Below are 26,861 nucleotides of genomic sequence, written 5' to 3' on the forward strand. Positions count from 1 at the left end.
CAACATATTATATTATCTAAAGGTTAAGTACTCCAAAATTTTTCTTTTCCTCTGTGATAGGAAGTCATTGGAAGAAAGTGAAGTAATTTGACTTATATAATGTCATTTGTTGTGTTGAGTATTGAGAGAATGCCAGGTTTGAAATAGGAAGATCAGATAAGAGCCAAATGAAGTAATCCAGGAGAAAATTTACAGTAATTTCTATCAGTGTTTTAACAGTGTGTGTGGTGAGATACAGTCAAATTCTGAATGTACTGGGTTGGTCAAAAAGTCCATTTAGTTTTTTCCATGAAATAAAAGACACATTTTTTCATTTTCACCAATAACTTTATTGATTTGGATATTTTGAGTATGTCGCTATCTCTCACTATCGGTTTCTTGTGGATAGAAATCAGGGATGCTGCTAAACATCTTCCAATGCATAAGACAGCCCCCCACAACAAATAATTATTTGGCCAAAAAGTCCATAGTACCAAGAAACTTCGCAAACTGCTTTTGATATGTTGGATCAGTCATAGCACCTTCTCCATATGCTGCACAAATCTTTTTGTTTTGTTTTGTTTTGTCATTTTTGTTGCATTTTAACCATTTTTGAAGTAATAAGGCATATGCTGAAAATGTTGTGTATCTTCCATCTTCAATATTAAAATGGATGCACAAAAATTTACCAATTTTGGTGATTTTTTAAAAATGCACACTGATATGACAGCTGTCACAGTACAATCTAACAAACTTGTTTTGAATGAAGTTAAGACAATTAAGCACTAGCAGGTCCCTTGTACGGAACAAAAAGCATAGAAATAAATCAGAGGTGGGGAAGAACTGGCAATGGAGTCTGGGAAGGAGATATAAAGGGGGAGGGATGAGGAAGGAAGAGAAAGAGAGGAGAGAGAGAGACTGAAAGGCAGAAAAATAGAGAGCACTAAATGTACTAGGCAGATATCAAGTGAAGAAATTGCTTTAAGGAGGATAGAACTATCAATTGGCTAATGCAGCTGATGGGTCAAGTGAGAATGACTTTTAGCTTTAATGATGAGGATGTCATTGGTAATCTTCAAAGGGTGGTTTCAGAGGAATGCATTCAGACTAAATGGGAAGAATTTAGAGGTAGTGAGTATATTTTGCTGCAAAGTAAGTGGCAGATTCAGAAATGGTTGAAGGAGGACTAGAATCATAGTGGGTTTTCTATTGTTGATTATTGGTAAAGTAGGAAGAAATATTCCATTTTTATGCTGATGGGTAAGTTCCCACAGACAGGGGAAAATTATATGACAGAAAAGATTTTCTGGGGAAATTTTAAATTTCATGTTCTATTTCAGGACATTCACAACTCATCCAAAGATGACAAGTTATAAATTACTGGTCTCAGGGAAACCTATCTTCAGGATTCAGTGTCATTGTAACTTCACTCCTTGATCTTTGTTTTACCACATTCTGAAGAGCTTCATGTGAGCATGACATGGTAGTCTGAATGGTTAAATTAAACCTTAGAGAAAAGAAATGATTGAATTTTATCATTGCAATTGAGAATTTTAAAAGAATTATATGTAAAGAATTGGATTGTACTGGCATCATTAAAGACATTTTAGCACTAGTATATTTTATATCTAATGGAAGACTACTGACAATAGGGTTTTTATGATCTGAATAGATTGAGACCATTTCCTCATTCCCCTTCTTTCTAAGTGTTCGCTGAGAAACATAACAATAAAAGCCAACGTAATAGATATCTGTTTAATTATCCTTATGTTTAAATGCATGATATAAACTCTGAAGACATATATACTGCCTGGTTCTAAAATAGTCAAATAAGGCTACTTTCACGAAGTCAATGTTGCTGGTTTGAGATTGGCTTCTGATTTTTAGCCATGTGGACAACTTTAAAAAGATGATAGATTTATAAATATAGATATGGAAATATCTGAAATAAGATAGCAGTCCTCAACTCAATTCTTATTCCTTCCCTTGGAAATCATATCCAAAAAATATCAATGGGAATAGTATACAATACAACCAAAATTTTTATTAATGTCTTCCTCTTTAAGAATACTAATGTAATTGTACTTTCTTATCTCTCCTGTTTCCATGAGTTAAATTACATATAACACGGTGAGGATCATCCTAAAAATAATAGTAGCTAACACTTACAAAGTTCATATTACCTGCAGGATATCATTCTAGGGACTTTACATATACTAACTCACTTTTTTCCTTTCAATAATGCAATGTGGTAGTTATATTATTTTATCTCTATTTTAAATATAAAAACACTGAGAGACAGATAATTTAAATAATATGCTTAAGATCACAGAGCTAGTAAATGATGAAACCTGATTTTTTTGCCCTCAAGAGCATGACTTTCAGTTGTTACAATATACTGCTATCAGACAAAATCATGAATTCACCTTTGGTTCTAGAATGAGATTTTGGGTGAGAGAGTTTGAGAAGGGTTTTCATACTATGAAAGGGGGGAACAAGGAATTTGTTGCACAGCATCAGAGAACCCAGAGCTGCTGTAGCCACCTTATAACCATGAGGACTGTAGCTGCCGCACTGATTAAGGCAAAGGTTAAAAATAAAAGAACTTGAGTCCATTCCATTGCTGAGGAGTTGAATTATCCAATCTTGGAATAATCATGCCTCTTCCAGCAATTCTGTTATATGAGATAAGAAATGTTTCTCAGTGTTCAAGTCACTCTTAATTGTATCTTCTAGCTCTTACAGAAATATAAAAAACCAAATACAGGGGAAATGCTTTAGGCTCCTTATGATCAGTAATTGGATACTTGGCACTCATAAAAGAGTTCCAGGAGAGGCAAGGAAAAGTTTAAAGTTAAATAAGATTTTTATTTGATCTCTGTCTTTGAAGCCAAACTATACAGATTCTTAAGTTTCTAAATATACTAAGGAAATTAAATTAGTCATTTTTTCTGCTTTACTCCTAAAGAACCAAACCATAATTCCAACGTTAATTTTGACCATCAGTCTTATGTTTTTTAAGTTATATTCAACTTTTCTTTATCTTTCATCTCCTGAAAAACATCAGCAAACAATGATTACAAACATGGGCTGTGAGCTCAGACTGATAGCATTCAAGTTCAGGCCAGCCCCCTACCTCATGTCCTGTCAAGTCATATTGGAACCAGAGACAAAAGGAAAATTCAGTAAAAATAATCCTGTCCTTATTTGAAATTTTGATATTTTGTCATCGCGGATTTTTGCATTAAAGTTTTTAAATATTGCTCTAAATGTTATTTATTTTAATTATTGAGTTTATAGAACACTCTTAAATTTTGCACCGAAGGTTAGTTCTTTACTCACGTAGGTCTGGTCCCAGTGTTTCTCCCACATAATGGCTGTGTGATATTCAGAAAATCAACTTTTGCCATGTCTACAAAATTCATTGAGGACTCTGATTTTCCAAAGTCACTACATTAAATCAAGGCCTCATCTCCTCATGCTGTTCATACTCCAATTTATAGTATATCCAATTATAAAAAACTAGTATATAGTGAGGAAAAAACCAAAAGTTCTCTGTGCTTAAGTTTTCTGGACTGTAATATGACAATAAGAGTAAGAATATTTACCTCAAAAGGTATTATGAGTATTATATGAGATCTGTCCAGAAAAAGTCCAGCCATTGTTAATATAACATGAAGAGTTTGTGTGACATAGATATAACCCGGTAGCCAAGAAGAGTGGACAGGAATGCACATGTATGAACAATGATGACTTCGCTGTACTATTTAGTCAGTGGGGACGGTAGAAGCTGTTTAGTTGAGTGTGTGTTCTGTGTGGCCATCATTTCAAAATAAATGAGTTAGTAGAGCAATGAATCTGCATCAATTATTGTGTTAGGCTTGAACATTCCTCTGTTGAAGCTATTTGGATGATTCAGGAGGCTTTCGGGGATGATGCAATGAGTGCAGCACAAATAAAAGTGTGACACCAAAGCTTCAAAGATGGTGGAGAAGCTGTTGAAAGTGATCCACATTCTGGAAGGCCTGCAACATGCAGAACCCCTGAGAATGTTGAACGTGTATGGGCTGCAATCAACAAAGATCAGCGACTGTCAGTGCAAGAACTAGAAACTGATCTGGGGATTCCGAAAACTACCTTGTCCAAGATTTTGACACAGGATCTTGGCATGACATGTGTCATGGAAAAATTTATTCTTCGGCTTCTGCTACCAGAACAGAAGAAACATTGTGCTGCAGCTGCTAATGTGTTGAATCAAACTGCTACCAATGAACCAGATTTCCTCAAGATGGTCATAACCGGAGATGAATCATGGGTCTACAATTTACTTGTATGATTCAGAAACGAAGGCCCAGTCATGCCAATGGAAGTTGCCTGGTTCTCCATACCCGAAGAAGCCATGGCAAAGTGCAGCAAGATCAAGACCAGGTTAACTGTTTTTTGATTGGAAAGATGTTGTCCATCACAAGGATGTCCCTCTAAGCCAAACAATTAATAAGGAGACCTGCCTCAATGTCCTTTGTCGGTTGAGAGATGCAACATGATGGAAACGGCTGCAGCTCTGGGCAGCTGGCGATCGGCAGCTTCATCACAACAACGTGCCTGCTCACGCATCACGTCTTATGCAGAGTTTTTTGGTGAAATGCCAAATCACCCAGGTGACTCAGCCCACCAACAGTCCAGACTTGGTGCCCTGCAACTCCTGGCTTTTCCCAAAACTAAAATCACCTTTGAAACGGAAGAGATATCAGACTTTCGATAAGATTCAGGAAAATACTATGGGACAGCTGATGGCAATGCCAACAAAGGAATTGGTAGTGTTGTGAACAGTGGAAGACATGCTGGGAGAACTGTGTGAGGTCCCAAGGTGCTTGCCTTGAATGGAACTGAGGCTTCATTTTTCTGTATACAATATTTCTTGCATCTTGTATCTTCTTCAATAAATGTCTCTATTTTTCATATTAAATGGCCAGATACTCTCTGGACAGATCTCATACATACAAATCACATAGCATAGTGCCTGGTAATTAATAAATGTCAATGTGGAGAAACAAAGCAAGACTGTCTTTGAAGCTTGAATGATCCAGAGGCTCTTCCCAGTTTGCTAGCTGGGTCGAGCAGCTTTCCCTCCCCTCAGCAACAGCCTCAGTATATGATCTCACCTTCTCTCATATTCTCCAAGTGCAATATAACTGCCATTTCCAGTAAGCCCTTGGGTATTGGGCACCTAAATTCTGACTGTGTGGTATCCAAATATAAGGCTGCCTTCATGCATCCCTTATCAAACAGAAGAGCAACTAAGAAGCTTCTCTAGATTTGTCCATCTGCATCTGTCTGAGCCACTCAGTGGGATGGCAAAAGACATCTTAGCCATCTTCTGATTCTGCTAATGAGTCTCTGCACAGAGAGGTATTTTCCCACAAGGTTATTGACACAGATACTCATTGGTGAAGCTGGTATTCTAACCCACTATTTCAGCTCCTAGAGCCTGCATTCAACTAATTTGGTTCTTGTCTTGAAGGTCATGGATTCTTGTTTTTCTTTTCTTTCTTTCTTTCTTTTTTTTTTTGTATTTTGCTCTCTCTCTCTGTCTTTTCTTTTTATTTTTGGCTTGCCATATATGCTTAGCAAATAACTTCTGTTTAGATTCTACAAATTCTACTTAATGAAATGTGTCAGGCAGTAAGCAGAGCAATAGAAATATTAAGACGAATAAGACTATTTTTACCTTTGAGAAACTTATGGTCCAGTCAAGAAGACAGAAGTTTCAAAAGTCCAAATTGTAAATGTAAATCTTAACATTATCAATATCATAAACTCATATATTATAAATAAATACTGTGCTCATTACTCAACTTTCAGAGTTTAAAACGTCTACTATCCTTTTCCTTTATTTACTTATTTATTCATTCATTATTTCACCTTAACATTTATTCAAATGTTTACTGAGCTCATACTTTGTGTTGAAAACTTACAAGCATTAGAAAACAAATAAATAAAATAGAAATGCTATTTTCTTTCAAACCTAGTAGATCAGTGAAGAGAGATATTAAATAAATAATCACACCTAATTAAATATATACAACTTGGAGTTGCTATGAGTAAAGAGTAAAAAATATAATGAGGAATTATGATAGAGTAACTTGATTTTCATTGGAAGTTCAGGACAGGTTTCTTTAAGAAAATAAATTTAAGTGAGCACTAAAAGATGTATAATAGCTGGTCTACTAAAATGTGAATATTAACATATGATATAATTTGTGATTATATTCATGTATCTAGATAAATTTGTAAATCTTAATATAAAGTCTAATATGCTTAGATTCAAATGAGTGGCATAGAGCGTCGGTATCATACTTTTAGATGTTTTTACCTTAAATCAACCACCAGCAAAAACCTGGGGCCCAACTCAGAGCTACCAGCTTTTTATTTTGTAAAAAATAAAAATAGCCCTGGCTTGTGTGGCACAGGGGATTGAGTGATGGCCTGTGAGCCAAAGGGTCGCTGGTTCAATCCCAGTCCACGCACATTCCGAGGTTGCAGACCAGGTCCCCAGTTGAAGGCGTGCAAGAGGCAACCATCAATGTTTCTTTCACACATTGATGTTTTTTTCCCACCCTTTTTCTCCTCCCTCCCCTCTCTCTCTGGTAATAAATAAATACAATATGTTAAAAATACAAAAATATTAAAAATAGTGATAGAATCATTATCTGTCTTATCATTTCAAAGATAATTTTAAGACCAAAAGTGTAGGAGCAACAGAATTAATAACATGTCTATAAAATGAATAAATTTTCTCTATTTTTCTCATTTTATAAAGAATAAACAAACTTTAATTAGGGTCTGGGAATTATTGGAGTATAAAACCTTCTGCTTCCTTGAGATATTTATAAGCATGTTGGAATTGTGTAATGAAATTCATCCTTTTAGGTTTAGTGACCAAGAGGACCAAACAGTCGTGGAACATTGAACAGAAAATGTGTAATATGAGATAAAACTTGAATCAGAATAAGAAGTACACAAATGTCAGCTATTCTTGAAAACTCAGTATACATAAAAACTGATAAAGTCTAAAATGGTTCATTTAGTGCCTTAGTATATCAAGTCTTCTGAAAATGTAATAACATATTTGTATATATACAGTCACACAGATATCTCCACACACACACATACACATACATATAAATATACATATATCCATAACTATTAAATGTTAAATTTATACACTATGATTGACTTTGGGTCTTCCTCGAATCATTTTTACTCCTCTAAACTTAGCCTGACAAACTGTGCACCTGCATAACTGGGCTAAGTGCCAGAAGAAAAAAAAATCAGGGAAATTAATTTGCAAGAGCAGTAGATAAATGGCACACCTCATTAGAAAATCTATTTAAAAGGCACATCAGGAGATGTCTGCAATACTTTCATAAGAAATTGATGCTTCCTACCATCATCTCCTTGCTGGCTCTCTTCTCAAATTACTGATCTTACTTCCTGGTAATAAGATTCAAATTCAAGTTACATTTAATGAGTGCCTCCTGTGTGCCAGGCATGTATGTTTTACATAGATTAGCTTATCTAATTCTTATGAAACTGTTTTGAAATAAGTACGTTTTGTGGAATGCATGCAAAGATTAACAAATGTGCTTTGAGACCACCCGGTTACAGCCATATGATGATTGTTTTCCTTCTTATGAATGAGGATCTAATAAATTATGTCCTTCATTCTTAGTCAAGAAAAGCCAAGAGTCACGACCTAGAGAGAAATTAGAACATCCACTAATACCTAAGTTTGTAGTAATTTCTTTAGAAATACTATTCACATTCATTGCTTAGAGAAAAAATTGTCTATAAATAAAGCAAAGCAGTTTGTAAGGAATTTCAACCAAAACGCACAATTTTAGTCCTGAAAGAGTTATTAAATTATAGGGGCACCCCTCCGATTTCCGGAGAGGCTTCCTGGAGAGTTGCAGAAGCTTGGGAACAAGACCTCCAGCAACCTTTGCTACCCTCTAGCCTTAATTACTGAAAATGTAACATTGTATTGCCTCTCCGGCCCCACACCTGCATCCCTTAACCAGGAGTTTCTGAAGACGTTTATTTTCCAGGAAAGAACTAAACGCAGAGTGGTGATATCTGGATGATCAGACATGTTGCATTGTGCTTCTGATGTTTATGATCCTAAAGTAAATATTAATAGTTATTCATTTCACTTTCACAGATATCCCTGGCTTGGATGATAAATTAGAGTCATCCTACATGGTAGCTTTGCATGCTGTCAAATCACTAAGCTGGAACTACGTTTCCCAGAATTCCTTTACAAGTACTCTCCAGGTTAGCTGTGCACAAGAGAAATCTGTATGAGTTTTGGGAAGTAAAAAGAAAGTAATTAGCCACCGTTTATTCTCTGAAGGTTTGATGCGTGTGGAGCAGGTGCTGTTGCAGCTCACGCACATTTTCTCCGATATCCTGGCTGACCCTGACGTGTGGCTGCAGCCAGCAGGTCTTCCAGATCCCGCTGGACTGCCTCCTTCAGCAGATCCAAATCTTGGCCGGGTGTTTATGAGGATTCCTTGGTGAAGGCACCGATTTATCCTCCAGCTTACCCGCATCATCGTAATTTGAGGTGGTAAGAGTCAAATGAGGGTTCCAGTTTGTCCCCTGAGCTCTGGCTTGTCCTTAGTCTTCCCTATTACCTCTCCATCGGCCCTTTCCAACGACTGTGTTTAGAACACCATATCCCAAAATTTGGCACGTTGAATATATTCAGCTAAAGGAATTTTAGAACTGGCAGGTCCTAGAAAGACTTTCTGATCCTCCCCTGAAACAGGTCATAAAACCATCTTGAGGGGTGCCTTCCTTGTACCCAGAGGAAAGGAGCACTCTTATCTCCCAAAACGCCTAGGTAAATCAAATGAGCAGGCTTTGCTGTTTGCCCCAAAGTACTACACTTAGCTGAAAACTTTTTTTTTTTTTCCTATCACATTTATCCACCACTTTTTACTCTTCATCAAACCCAGAATAAAAATGCTCAGGTTTAACTGTTTCTTAAGGTCTTTCTTTCCTTATGAAGACTCCAGTATCATATATAACATATATCAATTAAATCTGAAGGATTTTTTTTTTTCTTTTATTAAAGGGACTCTGGGCCAAAATGTAGAAGGGCAGAAGAAAAAGATATTTTTCCTTTCCTACATCAAATTACATCTTGCTGATTTCCAACTCAGCTCAGACATATCGCAACAGCCTTCATAAGCCATATAATAAATCCCCTATTCTGTATCACTCATAGTGATTCTACTTTGAACAAGCTCTGACAGATTATACCATAGTATTGTTTGAACAGTATATTTAATAAGAAATAAAGGGTAGGTGGAATCTCTTTCTTGTATCTGTTTTGGTGTCCTACAATGTGTCTTATTTGATAAGAATCAAAGTCACAAAGTTTGCAGGCCAGAAAGCAAAGTGCTATCTGACATTTTACAGACAATGAAAAATAAGTTCCCAGTCATGTTAGCTTGTAGGTTATAGAGCTGTAGAGTGATCCCAAGTCTTCTTAAAGAAGCATGTAAAAGCCAGTTCTACAAGTGCCTCACAAGCAGATTATGTACAGGTTAAGTCAGATCAAATTCAGAAAATAACGAATTGTGAAGGTTGCTCAGAGGAGAATCATTCTTATCAATCCAATATATTTTATTTCTTTATGAATATTTTTTTAATGCCTTCAAAGACTTTATCTACTTTTCTAAAGAGCCCAAGAGTAATTTAAAACCCAAGGATAGCTGCCCTTACCTTTTGGCCTTCAGGGGTATTTCCAGTGTGATTTCCTCTGCCACAGCCTTGTTTTTTAAACGTTAGCAATACATATTTCAAAGACTACTATGCACTACAAAAGACTCATCATTATAAGAACATTAATCCCTAGTAAATGTATGAAGTGTATCAATTAAAAATAATATTAGAAACATAAGAGTACCGTTTATATTTTAAATTCTTATTGAAGCAAATTATTTTTTCTGTGAAGAATCAACATAAAAAGGCAGGTTTGAACTCAATTGAGCAAAGAAAATAGAATTTTAATATGAATAGATGTGTCCTACCCAACCAAAGATTAATGAGCATTTTTGCACTATAATTATACAAATTCTTTGAACTTATATTCTTTGGGTTCCAGAAATTGATCATTCAAATTTCACTTAGCTAAAAGTATTTGAACTTCTTATTTGAAGAATTTATACATTTCTCCTTTAAAGTTTTAGCTTTGTGATTTTTTAAAATTTCAAATCCACTGGTGAATATTTGTATTTCTAGATATTGGCCTCATGTGTCATCTCAACACATCATCTTTCTCTTTGTACCTGTTGTAATTACAATATCTCTTTGTCAACCAGAGTATTGTATGGCATGTCCTTATATGTAAGCACTTATCTAAAGATGTATAACTTTGCAATGTAATTTTTTAGAGTGAAATACGTAGTAGCCAGCCTCCAAAATGGCTACTTGTATTCACATCCTAATACAGTCTCTTTCAAAATTAAATAGGACTAAATTGGGTAAGCAAAGGGGTTTTGCAGGAATGAAAATGTGCGATTTATAAGTCTAGGCCGTAAGAGGCATTGAGGTAGCTACCTTGTTCTCTCTTGACTCACTCTTGAGGAAGCAGCTGCCATGTTGTGAGGACACACCAGCATTAACTGTCAGCAGTGTGAGACATTTTGTCAATGGTTCTACTCCCCCAGAAAATCTTTCAGATGTCTGCAGCCCTAGCAAATGTCTTCACTGAATCTTCAAGATATACCTTAAGCCAGAACCACCCAGCTAAGCTGTTCCCAATTCCTGACCCGCAGGAACTGTGTGAAGTAAAAAAATTATTGTTGTTTTAAACCACATATTCTTGAGGTAATTTATCATGTAACAATAGATAACATTACAAAACATAACAAATAGCATTTTATTTTATAAATATATTTTTATTTTTACATTCTAATTTTATTAAATTTAATAATTTTTAAAGTTATTCAAATTATTTGGTAGAAATTTAAAATTTTTATCGTGTATTGTTTCTTCATAATGTAAGAAATTGTTTCAAAATCTGAATGTCAGTATTATGCATTCCTTTAGGCAATGTCTAGCAGAAAACTTACTATGTAACTGCAGTCATGTACAGAGATTTATAAGACAGTCCCTTCCTTGGATAGGTTTAAGTTTCTAAGTGAGATAAGATAGATAAGTGAACAGATCCTTATAAATACAATGTGTTAACTGATATAGTACAGGTGCCCATAAGGTACGAAGGAGTGAAAGCACAGTACAGAGAATTCTTCTTGGAAGCCTTCGAACATTTCACAAAAGAAAGGGTGGGTCTTGGAGGCTGAATAAAAATTGTCTAGATAGAAAATTGAGAAATAAGTTTCTACTAGTAATATTCATATTTATGCAGTGCTTGTAATAAACTAGATCTCATTCTAAGTTCTTGAAATATATTCACTTATATAATTCTCTTAATCTTATTACTATTATTATCTTTGCTTTATAGGTGATGAAACTGAGACAGAGAGAGGCTAAGTGTCTTCTCCAATATCACACAGCTAAGAAGTGGGAAAGTCTGAATTTAATACTAGGGAAATCCGGCACCAGAGTTCACATTCTTAACTACTTTAATACAGTTTCAGATATCTAGGCCCGCCAAAGAGAGAGGAACAGTATAAGCAGAGGCATTGAGCAGTGAGAGTATGTTTTCCTAGAGAAAGAAAAACAGGAAGGAACAGTAATGATGTAACTGGAAAACAAGGTTCATGAGTTGAATTACAAGAATTAAATACAGAGCTAAGCCAAGGACTTAAATATCATGCCAAGGAATTTGCACTTAGGCAACAGGAAATAGTTGATGAAATTTATGTTTTATGAAGATAACTCTAGAGCAATGCTAAATGAAAGAGACTGGGTGAGGGAGAGCAGAAGAAATTGAATTAACCCCCTAAAAAGAGAATCAAGCTCTGAAGTTCAGAAATGGAGATGGCAGTAATAAGAGAAGGGAACAGGTTTATGACACGTGGAGTAAGCTGTCGTGGAGCATGGTGACGAATCAAATGTCAAGCAGATTTCAAAGATGACTTGCAGGTTTCTTTATGCAGAGAATGGATAGTTGGTTAGGTCATTGATAAAAACAGAAAACTGGAGGAGGAGGCCTCACATAGATGTGCTTGATAAATACTTCCTAAGAGAAGAAAAAAAGTAGTAGTAATGCAGAGGCTATTTTTTCCCTAATCAGGTGAAATGCCAGTAATATAGGCATTATTCATAGCTCTTAATTACAGTGGTCCAAGAACCCTCTACTGTGGATTAGAAGTGTGTTTTACATTTAATTAATCTAACCTGGAAATCCTATAGGTAGCTGCTCATTTTGTAAAGTAAGAACAAATTAATTTCAAGAGAAATTTCTGTAATGCGCTTTAAATTATTAACTTTGCAAATATTAAATTTACATGCAGTTATAAACAACATCTACTGTAAATATTAGAGAACAATATTTTATGATCATATTTGGTTCTATAATCTAAATGAATAAAAGTGTAAGAAAGGAAAGATAAAATATTACAGTCAATATAGGCTCGAGGCAAATAAAATATTCTAGAGTAATGTAACTAATTGTTTTTCATTTAAAATTCTAGGTAATTATTTTATATTATGGGCATTTTTAGTGTATATTCTTTTAAGAGTCTACATTACACAGTATTTAGTATAGTCTATTTAGAGAAGAGAATTATGGCTCTGAATGCATAGCCGTTTTTCCTTTGGTTGATACCATGGACTTATTTCTACCTGTTAAATGATGCTCACTTCAGCCAAACTACTAATCGTGCAAGTGGGCAGGGTCATTTCAATTGCACCTTCATGTCAATAAACCCAAATGATAAAATTTTATTATTTTAAAATTTATAGTTGTATTTATTTTAACATAGCCATTGTTTGGCACATACAGTAGATTCTTGATAAATAATTGTTTAAAGATCATAATGAATAATAGAGGGTCCCTGAGTATATAGAATGCAACCTACAGTAATTATATTTTCTGGGTGTTGCTAATTCCATTACTACTGAAGAAAGAAAATGAGGGGGGTTGGGGGGATGGGCGATACAAATATGAAGAAGCACTTTAATAGGTTAATGAAATGTTCTTGCTTGTGGTAAAAAGCGGTAAGCAAAAATTCATTAATGTATTCATTTAATATTGATTGAACGCCTGACTAATTCCTTCCTTCAAGGAATGCACAAATAGAGCATGTCTGATGAGAAAATAGATAAATACAATTTTTAAAATATAAAAAGACCTTGAACAAAGAAATGAACAATATACTCAGAGATTGAATTGCCATAATTAAAATCTATCTTTCTTCACTTGTGTTTTTCCTATTTTACCCAAAACATAAGGACATTCAAGATATAATAGCTCATTATAAGTCGTTCTGGGAAAATACTTTAACATTCTTTATTTTTAGGAACTCAAAATAGGATGTTTTGATGGCAGGAGCAAGGAATATATTTGAAAAGGAAGTTTGAAACCATATGGAAGATGGACTTAAAAATACTTTACACTATTTTCCATTTGTCCAAAGCTTTTTATTTTGTTTTATATTACCTACTATAAAACTACAACTTACCCTTTATTAATGGTGAATAAAGTTTCAGTTTCAAAACTAAGTATCCACCCAAACTTTTTAATCATTATGAAATTGTCACCTTCAGGCTTTGTTGAGCTCTATAAATAAGAAAATCTATTTCATTTGAAATCAGCGAGTATACCAGGCACAGGAGAATAGAAAGAAAAAGCAAAGAAGGAAACTAGACTTAACAGTGACCTAAAAGCACATTTGTTGAGTATTTTATTTATCACATTAAGATAGGGTAAAGGAAAACAAAGCCAGAACTGGGAAGAACATTGTTTCTGTTAATTTAAAAGCCAAATTTCATAGATCTTACCTGAAAAGTTTTTGTAATCCACTAAATCAAACATAACAACCGCAACAGCTGACCATGTGATTATCAGAGCAATGACTAGAAGCCAGGCTGCTGGGGAGCTGAATGTGGTCACTATGTCTTCTGTGACAGTCCTCTTCAGCACTTTTCCAGGGGATTTGGGCACAGATCCATTTTTGTTGTCTATAACGGTTGTAGTAGTGGATGCATTTCCTAACCAAACATTCAGAAAGAAGAATTAAAATTCAGAAATTCACATCAAATGTTAAGGACAAAAAAACAGATTATGTAAGTTATTTATACCATTTTCTATAAGAACGCACCTCTTTCGTGGCAGGGCCATATTTCGCTGCCCACTGTCACATTATCTCTTCCCAGCATTTAGCCTCCTCCCAGAAACCTATATGCTTTTATGATCAGCATTTCATAAATGCTGCCATTCAGACAACAGACCTGAGTTCACCTCGAATTCATTTTTGCTTCTCCCTTAGCACCTCCCATATATCCATCACCATCATGGACACTGAGTTTTTTGGTCAAGTTGCTTTTTAATACATTTTTTCTTTATTTAGGCTCATATGTCAGTTCTGAATGCAAGCAAAATAATCTCCTCTGGGAGAGAAACAAAATCAGTAATAAAATAGTTCAAATGGATGAAATTCCTTCTAGATATCCTGGTTTAACTGAGTAACTGACCCTTTTATTGAAGCCATTCATTATTATTTGTGGAGGGGCACAGAAGAGCTAAGAGAATAATATGGGAAAATATTATATCTAGTAACTTTTTTATTCCTGCTTTCAAGAGTCTACATGTTCATGGCAAAAAATTTAAATATAAAGAATAGCAAAATAGATAGGCAATCCTTTATGATTTTGCCACCCAGAAACAACTAATACATACAACTATTTTTAGATGAAAACAGTAAATTTAAACCCATATTTTTAAAAGATTAAAAATCTTATGTGGAATATCAGTAGTAAAATGATTTAATTAAGCTTTTTAAGTGACTTTTGGTAAAAATTCACAATAGTGATAATGAATCTCCTTTCTTTTCTGAAAAAGTGTGTGAATATATGTCCCAAGTTCGTGAACTCAATTTAGTTGAAATAATAGCAAGATGAAAAAATACCTTTGAAAACAGATTTCACAGACTGTTTTTAAGATGGTGCTCCTAGAAGGAAAAATTAGAAAGCACTCATATCATATCCTCTCATTGATTTTTGTACCAAAATCCTATCACTTCTAATGGCAGTTCTGAAATTGGATGAATGATAGGAGTCTTTGAAATATGATTTAAAACCCAGTGAATCAAACCTTTGGAATAGAGATTTGCAGGAGAGTAAGTGAATTATAAGTGTTTAGGAGAGTCCCACCTGAAAGTTGATATGTTGCTAGTCTCCAGTTTTGTTTTGTTTTTAACTGGTGGAAGGCTTTCTACTACTGCTATATATAGGACACTAGAAGAATTGCTTTTGCACTTCAGAGTCACTTCAGTGAACTGTGTATTAGAGTATTTCTGTAGGCAATATTATACACACCTGCATGGTAGCTTCAAATTGAAAAAATTAGTTTACTGAGATTTGATACAAATTAGTTGAATTCTGGTCACATTTTTAAAAGAGAAAAATTTTAAAGAAACTAGAATTTCTAAATGTTTTTCCTTTTCTTGATCAGAAAGTAATGATAATTTAGAGTTAAAATATTACTTTATATTTTTTAAAGAACTGATTATATATATATGAATTCCAAATTTCATTTCACTTTATAATCCTGCCACAACAATCATGTTACAATATTTTAAATAGATGAAAATGGTACAGTTAACTGTAAATGATTTTTAAATGTTTTTATATTTTCTTTGTCTTCACATCCTCAAAATTTCCACTTAAGAATTAATCAAGACTCAAAGATGATAAAAATATTTTTTGAGTATTAACTGCAAAACCACAAGCATCTGCAAGTTATCTTGCTTAAAGAAAATTACGTATTGCCTTTGTTATGAAAAATACACTAAGTTGTACCTTTCATTTTCTATGCAAGTTTACTGCAGAAGCCACAGAGCCAAGAAGAATAAAATCGAAGGAAAATAAATTGCCTTCTTTGACAGCTGGTCAAGATAAATGCAAAGAACAGAGTATGTAATCTGAGATTATTTAATGTTTGAGAAGCACTTTGAAGATGACAAGAGCTAGTTATTGGTATGGCGGAAAAAATGGGAGGTAAATACTACTGAGCAATTTGACATGGGCCATGAGTTTTGAAAGTTGGGGTCTCGGAATTGGAGCAGCAAAGCTAAAATATGTAACAGTACTTTCCAACCTTGCTTTTTAATTTCATTGCTTTTGATTTCATACAAATTATTTTGATTGCCAGAAAGACAGAATCAGCTTCAAAAGAAGCAGGGATCTGGCTGGAAGGCCTTGTGACTCCGCTCCAGAAAGTGAAATGAACGGCTTGTGCGGTGGTACCAAAGGCCAGCTTCCGAGCCAGGCTGTGCATAGAAGAATAAGTCATAAGCCTCCTGAAAGAAATCACTTAACCTCATCATGCCTTATTAATCAGATCAGAAAACTGCCAAGTGCATTTGCCCATTATTATTCTGATGGGACACTGGCAATACAATCTCTTCCAGGATGTTCAAGGAGAACACCTATATTCTAGCATGGTATAAAAAGAGCACTGTATTCTCATTATACAAAAGCATTAATTCTGAATTTTGTTTTTCACTAAGCGATATGGTTTGTGGAGTACTCTAAAAGTATATTTTTACCTTCAAGAAGTAGAGAACAAAGGAGAGTATATACTATTAAGACATTATATAAATATATTTTTATTCCAAAACTGTATTAAGAATATGATTCCCAATTATAAGTAAGAATACTCTTTGATATATATTTTTAAGTATGCCAAAAGACAGCCATGTAAAATACAAATTTTAGCGAAACTACTGAAAAACTCTTTCGACAAATACAGTAATCCCTCTCTATATCGCGGTTCACTTATCGTGGCCTCACTGTATCGGGGAATTTTTTAAAATATTATATTTAATTATTTATTGTAGATTTTTCACTATATCACGGGATTTTGAGGTACTGTATATGTATGTTGTTAAATTTACGTAGGTTTAAGAGTGTAGAATACGTTTAAGAACATAAGTAGTGTTAACATAATACCCGCAATAAGTGAGGGAATACTATATAGTTTAATAGTAAAAAGTTCATCTTTTAACTTACATATTTTATTATCAGAGTTTTTGCAGAATGTGTGTGTATTATAAAGATAGATATTTGTGACAATTAAGTTCTGTTTTTCTAAAGTAGATATAAAATGACTGAAAATCGATTTTGAGAAGCAAGATAAATCATGGGAATTCACAAAATAAATAGTCCTAGGTAACATAATTAATAGATAAGATATGATAAGGTGAAATAAGATAGATAGAACATAAGACATAGTCTAGAGTAATTTTTAGAAGAATTCAGTTCTTTTAAAAGTTGTTTTCATTTTAGTCCTGGCTGACATGGCTCAGTGGATTAGGTGCCAGCCTGCAAACCAAAAGGTTGCTGGTTCGATTCCCAGTCAGGGCACATGCCTGGGTTGCAGGCCAGGTCCCCGGTTGGGGGCCTGTGAGAGACAACCACACATTGATGTTTCTCTTCCTTTTTTCTCCTCTCCTTCCCCTCTCTCTAAAAATAAATAAATAAAATCTTTAAAAAATTATTTTTGCTTTAGAAAGAAAATCTCAAATCTCACTTTTGTTTCTTAACTGGCTACGCTGTCATGATTCTAAATGAAGAGATGTGTTTGGGGTTTGCGAGGTGAATTGCTGACATTGAGGTGCTCTTACTAAAATAGCTTGCTCTTGTCCTTGTTCTGGGTGAGGGAGAGGCAGGAACTCCCTCCCTGGGCAGTGGTGTCACACTGTGACCTGCTAGCTCACTTTCCAATAGTCCTTCCTACAAAATAATAGATGTCTCTTCTTCTATCACTTCTTGTAAGCACAGTTTTCCTCTACCTGTTGAACTTTCATTTTCAACTTTGTTATTTTCCCATTCAAATACGAGTTTTCCTACAAATAGCAAACTAAATTTAAGGTGAAAACAGTGAGTGAATAACTAGAATTTATTTTTTGAAACAAAATGTATTGAACTTACATATTATATGTAAAATGCATTGTTTTACCAATCTAAAGTTGGCAAGGATTTCTGATTATTTTTTCTATTAAAACGATAGTTTTATTAAAACTCCATTGTTAAAATCCAATTCCTTTTTCAAGAATCACCTGAAATGTCAGCTCCATAATGATATTTCCTTGATCTTCTTAAATGAACACTGTTGTTCTTACCAGTGATGCTATCACATGTTTTGATAATACAAATGCACAGATAAAATTATCAGAAGCAAATGATCTATCCTTTCATCGCACTTAGTAAAACACTTTTTACACAGTGAGGCCCAATAAACACTTACTACAAAGTGAAAATTTCATAATGTTTGTTAAAGGGAATCAGCTAAAAAAGTGTTATGTTAGATAACCTCAGTATTTCTGCATATAGAAGGTTGTTCGGTACATAGTAACATCTAACCAGAGAATGAAATTAAATATAAAACAAAATATATTTTTATGTCATGTGAAAATGTTGAGATGAAAGCTATGTTACTGACCTAAAAACATATCTGTTCCGGTACATCTCGATAATTAGCGGGAAGTTTAGCTGGTCAAAATAATTAAGGCTACAACAGAGGAGGAATGAATAGTAGGGTAGAGAAAAAAAATATGCAATGTCTTTGGCTGAAGAAAGCATCTATCTGCTAAATAATGTCAATACTGTAATTTATCCGAGAACTTCTCACTAATGAAACAATGAGAACTGACATCTCAGATGTTATTAAGGTAGTGAAATCTGCAAGAGTTTTTAAAAGATTCTCTAACAGCCAGGAGAGGTTTCTACAATCAGATTAGTCAGAGTAAATGCATAGATGAATAAGAGTGCTGATGATCAGCTTACAAACATGTGATCATGCATTGTTGGTCAGCTGGGGCTGCCGTAACCAACCACAGACTGGGTGTATTAAACAATGGAAATTTATTTTTCACAATTCTGGAGGCAGGAAGTCCCAGACCAGAGAGACAGGTGGATTCTGGTTAGGGCTCTTTTTGGCTTGCAGATGGTTACCTTCTTGTGTCCTCACATGGTAGAGAGAGCTAGCAAGCTTCCTGCTAGCAACCTTCCTGCTGTCTCACTTTACAAGGGAACTGAGCCCATCATGAGGACTCTACCCTTATGACCTCATTTAAACCTAATTATCTCCCAAAGACCCTGTTTCACAAATACTATCACAATGGGAATTAGGGTTTCAACAAATGAATTTAGAAGGACATAATTCAGCTCACAGAATGCATATTTCTGTTTGATTATTTAAAAATTGCTTAGAATAATATTAATGCATTTTAAGCTCAAATAAGCATAGCTTTTTAAATAGAGCTATCTCTTTCATATTAAAAAATAAATGGAAACTGTGGCCATGGTCTCTTACCAGTACACGGTTAAGTAGCAAATCAAAATGTCAGTGGGCACTACATATAACAGGATAGTTTACAAATGAAAATTAATCAACAAGACCCATAAGATGGCTCTTTTGTGACAGTGATTTCAATAGATTCAATCATTTTTTTTTAAGGAAAATAATCTATTCTCACTGCATAAACCTAGGAAGTCTCAAGTAAGATTTTATGAATTTGAAATTTAGGGATGGAATCTACACAAAATGGATTCAGTTTCAGGCAAATAGAGGTTAGTTAGACTTTAGTTCCTAGCAAATATAATACGAATAGGATAGATATAAGATTCATGGACTATATTCAGTTTTTTTGAAAGTTAATTTTCTAGAATTTTTTGTTTGGGTTGACACATTTTCTTCCTGGACAAAATATGCATAAATAAAATTCTTTACCTAGCCCCAGTGGTCCTCCTACTAAATTGTGCCCTATTGACATTGAATCACAAACCTACTGAAATAGAAAATGCTTGAGTAATGAATGACATGATATTTCAATTTGGAAAAGAAAAAATACTAAACTGAATGCTGCAAAATTATTACCTTCCCATGATTTGTTGACTCTAGTGTATGCTTTCACTTACTTCTTTAAGAATTAATCATCTTCTGCTACATTACCCCACATGGAATCATAATACTGCCATTGTGGTGTCACCATAGTTTCTACTTTAATTAAGAAAGTATGAAAGTCACACCTCCCCCAAAAGTACACTCAGCATATTCATACTTTTCATGTAAATGTATTCAGTAATAATAAGGATTTCATGTAAAGCATATTCTTAAAATTATACTCATAAAATGATGGGTTTCTCATATTGCCAACAGCTACTTCCAGGAAATTTAAGCAAATGCAAGAACTAAGACCTAATTTTTAAAAATATACTCTTTGGATAACATTTTAGGCCAATGTTTTCTGAATCGACCTAGTTTATTTTTTGATATATTTAAGTATAAAGAAAACTGGACTTGAATTTCCTATCTATAAGGAGACTTCCTTCCATTTCTTGGAAAATCTGTGATAATTTAAAAATTTAATATTTTTCATGTGTACATGGATAGAAACAAGGAGGAACATGACTAATTTTATTGAGTACTCCAGAGGCTTTTGAAATAAAAATTACAATAAAGAATCCTATTTATTTTTGTATTTATTAGTAATATAAACTAACACTTTTTATTTTATTTATTTTATTTTATTTTATTTTTTTATGGATCCAATGTAGTAGCAATTTATTTCTTGTGCGCACAAGCTTATGTGTTCACAATCATTGGTCTCCTCCCAGGAGTCACTCCTGAACCCGAGATCTTCCTTCCAGTTGTTCTATTTCCTTCAGCAGGACGAGTGCACATGTTAACCAATCCAGTGGAAAGAGAAAGAGCACAAAGGATTTTGCACAAAAAGTTTTCATAGGCAGTGCTTGGAAGTGGCACATGTCACTTTCACTCACATTTTACCCGTCAGTCTAGCTGCAGGATTAACTGGAAGACACAATTTAGCACTGTGCCCAGAAGAAAGAGAAATAGGATTGATAAATAGCTAGCCAGCCTCTGCCACAAAAACTAATCTTAGAATTAATAGAAGATGCAATCAATATGAGAATTTCAAACTATTTCAGTATTTCAAGTAATTTTTTTAATTAATTTTTAAGGGAGAGAACCATGGCATTGGGACTTTCAGGTTCTTCATCTTATGTAAGTGGATCAGTGTTGGTTTTGACCATTCCTCTCCAGACAGGATAAGCACAGTCCATGAGGGGCTTATACAAAGTAAAACAAAGAAAGAACTTGGAGCTTCTTAATTTCTAATATGTTTTCTTCTATACAAGAAGGCCACTGCTGATCTCCTTAACTGCTTATGAGGTCTGACTGGGCTGCTGTGCCCAGCAGTTACAGACTTCTGTTTCTACATTATCATTATAGTGAATGTAACCAATGTTTCATATCATCCTTTGATAGAACTGTAACCACAGTTCTATCTGTGATGGAAGCATAGAGACAAAACTGCTGATGGCAGCAGAAATCACAATAAGAAGAACCTATCCTGGTGACAGTAGAGACAGAGGATGGGCTCTTACCCCCGGGCTTCTCTCTCTTTTTTTTTTTTTATGTTTTAATTATATTGTTTTTTTATTACAATTTTCCTATTTTTTCCCTCATTGCTCGCCCCCCATCCAACCCACTCCTTCTCTTACAGTCATTCCCCACCTTGTTGTACATGTCCATGGGTTATTTATACATGTTCCTCTACTAAACCCTTCCCCTACTTATCCCCCTTCTCTCTTTCCCCCCTCTCCCCTGATAACTGTTATTCTGTTCCTTGTTCAATTTTGTTCATTTGTTTATGTTTTTATTAGTCTCCTGTATCAAGTGATATCATATGGCACTTTTCTCTTATTGCCTGGCTTATTTCACTAAGCATAATTCTCTCTAGTTCCATCCATGTTGTCGCAAATGGTGGGAGTTCCTTCTTTCTCTCTGCTGCATAGTATTCCATTGTGTAAATGTATCAAAGGTTTTTCATCCACTCATCTACAGATGGGCACTTACGCTGTTTCCAGCACATAGTTATTGTAAACAGCGCTGCCACGAACATAGGGGTGCATAAGTTCTTTTGAATTGGGGTTTCAGGATTCTTTGGGTATAATCCTAGCTGTGGAATTGCTGGTTCAAAGGGCAGTTCCAATTTTAGTTTTTTTCAGGAGATTCCATACTGTTCTCCATAGTGGCTGCACCAGTCTGCATTCCCACCAACAGTGCAGTAGGGTTCCCTTTTCTCCACATTCTCACAAGCACTTGTTGTTTGTTGATTTGTTGATGATGGCCATTCTGACAGGTGTAAAGTGGTATCTCATTGTGATTTTTATTTGCATCTCTCTGATGGCTAGTGATGTTGAGCATTTTTTCATGTGTCTATGGACCTTCTGTATGTCCTCTTTGGAGAAGTGTTTGTTCAGGTCATTTGCCCATTTTTTAATTGGGCTGTCTGTCTTCTTGGTGTTGAGACGTGTAAGTTGTTTATATATTTTGGAGATTAGTCCCTTGTCTGAGGTATCATTGGCAAATATATTTTTCCATATACTTGGTTCCCTTTTTATCTTGCTGATGTTTTCTTTTGCTGAACAGAAACTCTTTAGTTTGATGTAGTCCTATTTGTTTATTCTTTCTTTTATTTCTCTTGCTTTAGGAGATGTATCAGTGAAAATGTTGCTACATGGGATATCTGAAATTTTCCTGCCTATGTTTTCCTCTAGGACTTTTATGGTGTCATGTCTTACATTTAAGTCTTTGATCCATCTTGAGTTTATTCTGGTGTGTGGTGTAAGTTGGTGGTCTAGTTTCATTTTTTTGCAGGTCCCTATCCAGTTCTCCCAGCACCATTTGTTGAAGAGGCTCTTCTCACTCCATTTGATGTTCCTTCCCCCTTTGTCAAATATTAGTTGACCATATAGACCGGGGTTTATTTCTGGGCTCTCTATTCTGTTCCACTGATCTATATGTCTGTTCTTATGCCAGTACCAGACTATTTTGATTACAGTGGCTTTGTAGTATAGCTTGATGTCAGGTATCGTGAGTTCTCCTACTGAAACACATTTTATAGTTACTCTAGAATTAATGCTATTGCCATAATTGGATTGAAAATAGATACATAATTTTTATATCTAATTAAAAAATTGTAAGAATTTTATTGACAAAAATATGTATACTTATATTTGAGCACCACTGTAATAGGACAGTATTGTATTTTGTTGAATTTGAACCCAAATTTTCATTAAGCTATTTGTTTAGAACAGATCAGAATAGTGTAGCCCAAACCTTCACCTTTCTGAAGTCAATTCACATATCCCATGAAAAAAAAACCACACATATTGTATGAAGAAAATGCAGCCTGAAATTTAAGAGAAAGGATTTCCTATGTTTAAAAAAAAAAAATCATTTAATCTATACAGGAGAAAAAGAAAAGCAGCTTCCTGAGCCTTTCAAAAGACTTCTAAATGAGTTTGAAGTTCCTTTATGCATTGCCAAAAAGAACATTAAGGTATCCATGCCTATAATTTTTTAAAAAATGCAAGAAATTAGGTAAACACAGAAAATACTTTATACAAGTCTTTCTTCTAAGGAGTCCTCTGAGTTTTAGAAACAGCTGAGAAAGCTGCACAAATGTATAGAGCCAGGCAAGTATTTAACTCCTCTTTGATGTAAAACAAGGAGTTAAAGAGAACCGTTTCTGAAGTCTACACATTATCAAAGTGTTCAAAGTATGTGTATTGCTTACTCACTAACATTTTCATTCTTTGAATTGTTTGTCCAAAAAACCTAAAACTGGTCTTAAATTTTATGTGAGAAAGATGTCACTCATTGGCAACTAATAAAAGGCTTTTACTCTGGACAAGTATAGTCTGGATACAAAACAATTTTTAAAAGTGAAGACAGAAATAGAATAATGAATGACTGAATTCTTTTCACCTAGCTCCTTCACTGGGCAATTCTTACTATAAATGCAGAACAGCATTTTATTGAGTATTCTAGAGATAAAAGTATATCATCAGCACCTCAAGGAGTAAGAAATAAATGGAAAATTAGGCCCACATGTTCTAAAAACCTACTTAGTATTTACTGTGTGGTGGACTCAACTTTGGTAGTCATGATACAGACGGGAGACAGGAGCCACTGTCCTTAGAGTCAGTCCAGAGTCATCTCTAGGCATTGAGACTGTCAATATCACATGGCAGAATCCCCTATTCTATCATCTCAAATAGCTCCTGTGGGTAGGATTTTACCAATGACAGGCCCATATTCTGACATTTAGATTTCTCAGAGCAGTTATTTCTATGGAGAGGGTATTTTCATAAGCTTTATTTGATCAAGCTTATTGAAGCACTAGAACTGCATTAGTATCACCAAGCCATAGTAGATTCAGTAAAATAAGCTTTATAAAATTGTCCCTGCCCTAAATCATGCATTTTTAGAAACTACTAAGCAATCTTCCTTTGAATAACATAGTAACATCTATAAGATGTTTGCCATCCAATGTCTATTTCTATCTTAGAAGAAGAGAAGAAAAATGAAAAACAACGTAAGAATTTTTTCTTTCTTTTTTGCATTAAAAAAATGTCACCATCCTTTTTAAATTTTATAACAAAAGGAAAACACATAACCATTCAAATTTTTATATTAAACCCTTTGGCTCTATATTTGAGAAGTTTTTTTAAAGATGTCATCAATTCTTTTCCACATCTTACTTCTGATTAAATGCGCCCTTATAAATGCTTCCACATATCATAACAAGTGTCAGATCATAAACAAAGTTTGCTAAGGCAGTTTTCAGGAGAAAATTATAATTGTTAATATCCCAGTCATAATACCGATCACAATTATATTGCTTTAGGCTTATGTAGCATCTCTGCTTCAGGGAAATAAAAAATTATCATGCAAGCCAGAAATTTTGGGAAAAACTCAATCATTTCTGAAGCCACAGTGATTCATAAAGAGCGTTTAGGTATAAGTGGCAGACATCACAGGAGTAAGGTTTGTCAAAACCTAAAGTAGTAAAGGTTGATTTGTAATTTGGCAAAAAGTTAAACACTGTAACAGTTTTCTAAGGCTGCCATAACAAAGAACCACAAATTGGATGACTTGAACAAAATAAATTTATTGCCTCAAAGTTCCAGAAGCCAGAAGTTCAAAATTAAGATGTTGGCAGGATTGGTTCCTTCTGAGGGCCTTAAGGGAAAGATCTGTTCCAGGCTCCCATCCTTGGCTTGTGTATAGCTGTCTTCATGTTCAGGTGGCATCCTCACTGTGTTCATATCTGTCTCCATATTTCCCTGTTCTATAGACACCAGTCAGATTGGATTAGAGCTCAGGCTATTGACCTAGTTTTAACTTAACTGTCTTTGTAAAACCCAGTCTTCAAAAAAGGTCACATTCTGAGATACAGGTAGTTAGGACTTCAACATGAATGGGGGACAGGCTAGGGCGGGTACACAATTCAGCCCTTCAAATACTATAGGTCTCTTTACCATGCCTCAACATTATCTCTTAAGCGCTAAGTTAAATTTATTCTATGACATTACTAGTAACTTCTGTAAAATGAAACTTTAATCAAATTAATGAAGAAATTTGGAATTCCTTCTCAACATGAAAACAACTTAAAACTATGAAATTATTCAAGTGACATCATCTGGTAGTGATACTTTTGATTATTTTCCTTTGTAGCTGGAGTGGGGCTGATTGGGCAACTTCATGGATTTCATTTCATCTGTGTGCAAGCCAGTCAGTCCCTGCAAATGCAAATCATGTGCAGCCCCATTTGAAAATGAAAATGAAAGCATGTGATACTCTTCAGGGAAAACCATAGTGCTCAGTAAATGTGCTCTATAGCAAAGTCCTGGGAATAAATTTTAGATTTTAAAAACACAGATAATTGTGTGTATTTTAAAATATGTATGTACACATAAACACAAGCACACTAGATGAGGCACATGCCATTAACCTACTTTAATAAAATAATAGAATATCAAACTTCAAAGTAACTACAATTAGGTCAGATATTTAACACAGCTACTTGTCCAAATTATTCATCCTTTCACTAAATTGAAATACTAGATTCTTTAACTAGATATTTAACATTTAAATAATCCTATTTTGTAGCCTTATTAATCTATAAACTATAATGTGAAGACCACATATTTTTTGAAAAGGGAATCAACATTCATGAATGTTTTGTTTTCAAAGAAAACTTTATTATAGGTTGTCACTTTTGTATGATTTAATTGCCTGCCATAAAAAACTGATGATTGCTAAATTAAAATATTTACAATAAAAATAATTCTCTAGAGAAAATATGCTTTCTTCACTTATCCCAGAAAAAAATCCTCTCTAATAATTAAGAAATGACAAAATGTTATTAAACAGAATAAAATTCTGGCTATAATATTTGTTGATTGATCCTCAGAAAATATACTCAACAAATCAAGGTTTGATGATTGAAACAAAAAACAAAAGCAAACAAGCAAACCCAGAATACGTTTCTGTGATACAGAAACATTAATTTAGACTGTCTGTATTAACCACAATTTTCTGATTCATAAAATAATAACCATGTTTGAATCCTTAGACTCCATAGATAGTACCACTGAAATGCAAAATAGCAACATTTTCTGGTGTCCTGCAAATTGTTTCACATGAAGCTGAGAATAATCTATAATATCTGAGTCTTAATTATGTAAAGCAGAATGTTTTAATGAAATCACTTATTAATTTATTCCATTGTTCATTTGTACTTCTCATAGATCTTATGAATAAAAGTCTTTTTGAAACTCATTTTTCTAGTAGTGTTCCTTAT

At 34.3% G+C, this 26,861-nt stretch overlaps 1 protein-coding gene across 1 annotated transcript in view; it reads right to left on the minus strand.

Annotated features, from left to right (window-relative positions):
- The window catches only part of TRDN (triadin), a 106,471-nt gene that overhangs the window by 38,846 nt on the left and 40,764 nt on the right, over positions 1-26,861 (minus strand). Inside the window, exon 2 of the mRNA XM_090279807.1 lies at positions 13,960-14,169. Within this exon, the coding sequence (XP_090135933.1) occupies positions 13,960-14,169 (210 nt within the window). The remainder of the gene's footprint in view (positions 1-13,959; positions 14,170-26,861) is intronic.

Source organism: Furipterus horrens, unplaced genomic scaffold (genome assembly GCF_987537825.1).
Source record: "Furipterus horrens unplaced genomic scaffold, mFurHor1.1.pri manual_scaffold_6, whole genome shotgun sequence".
NCBI lineage: Eukaryota > Metazoa > Chordata > Mammalia > Chiroptera > Furipteridae > Furipterus > Furipterus horrens.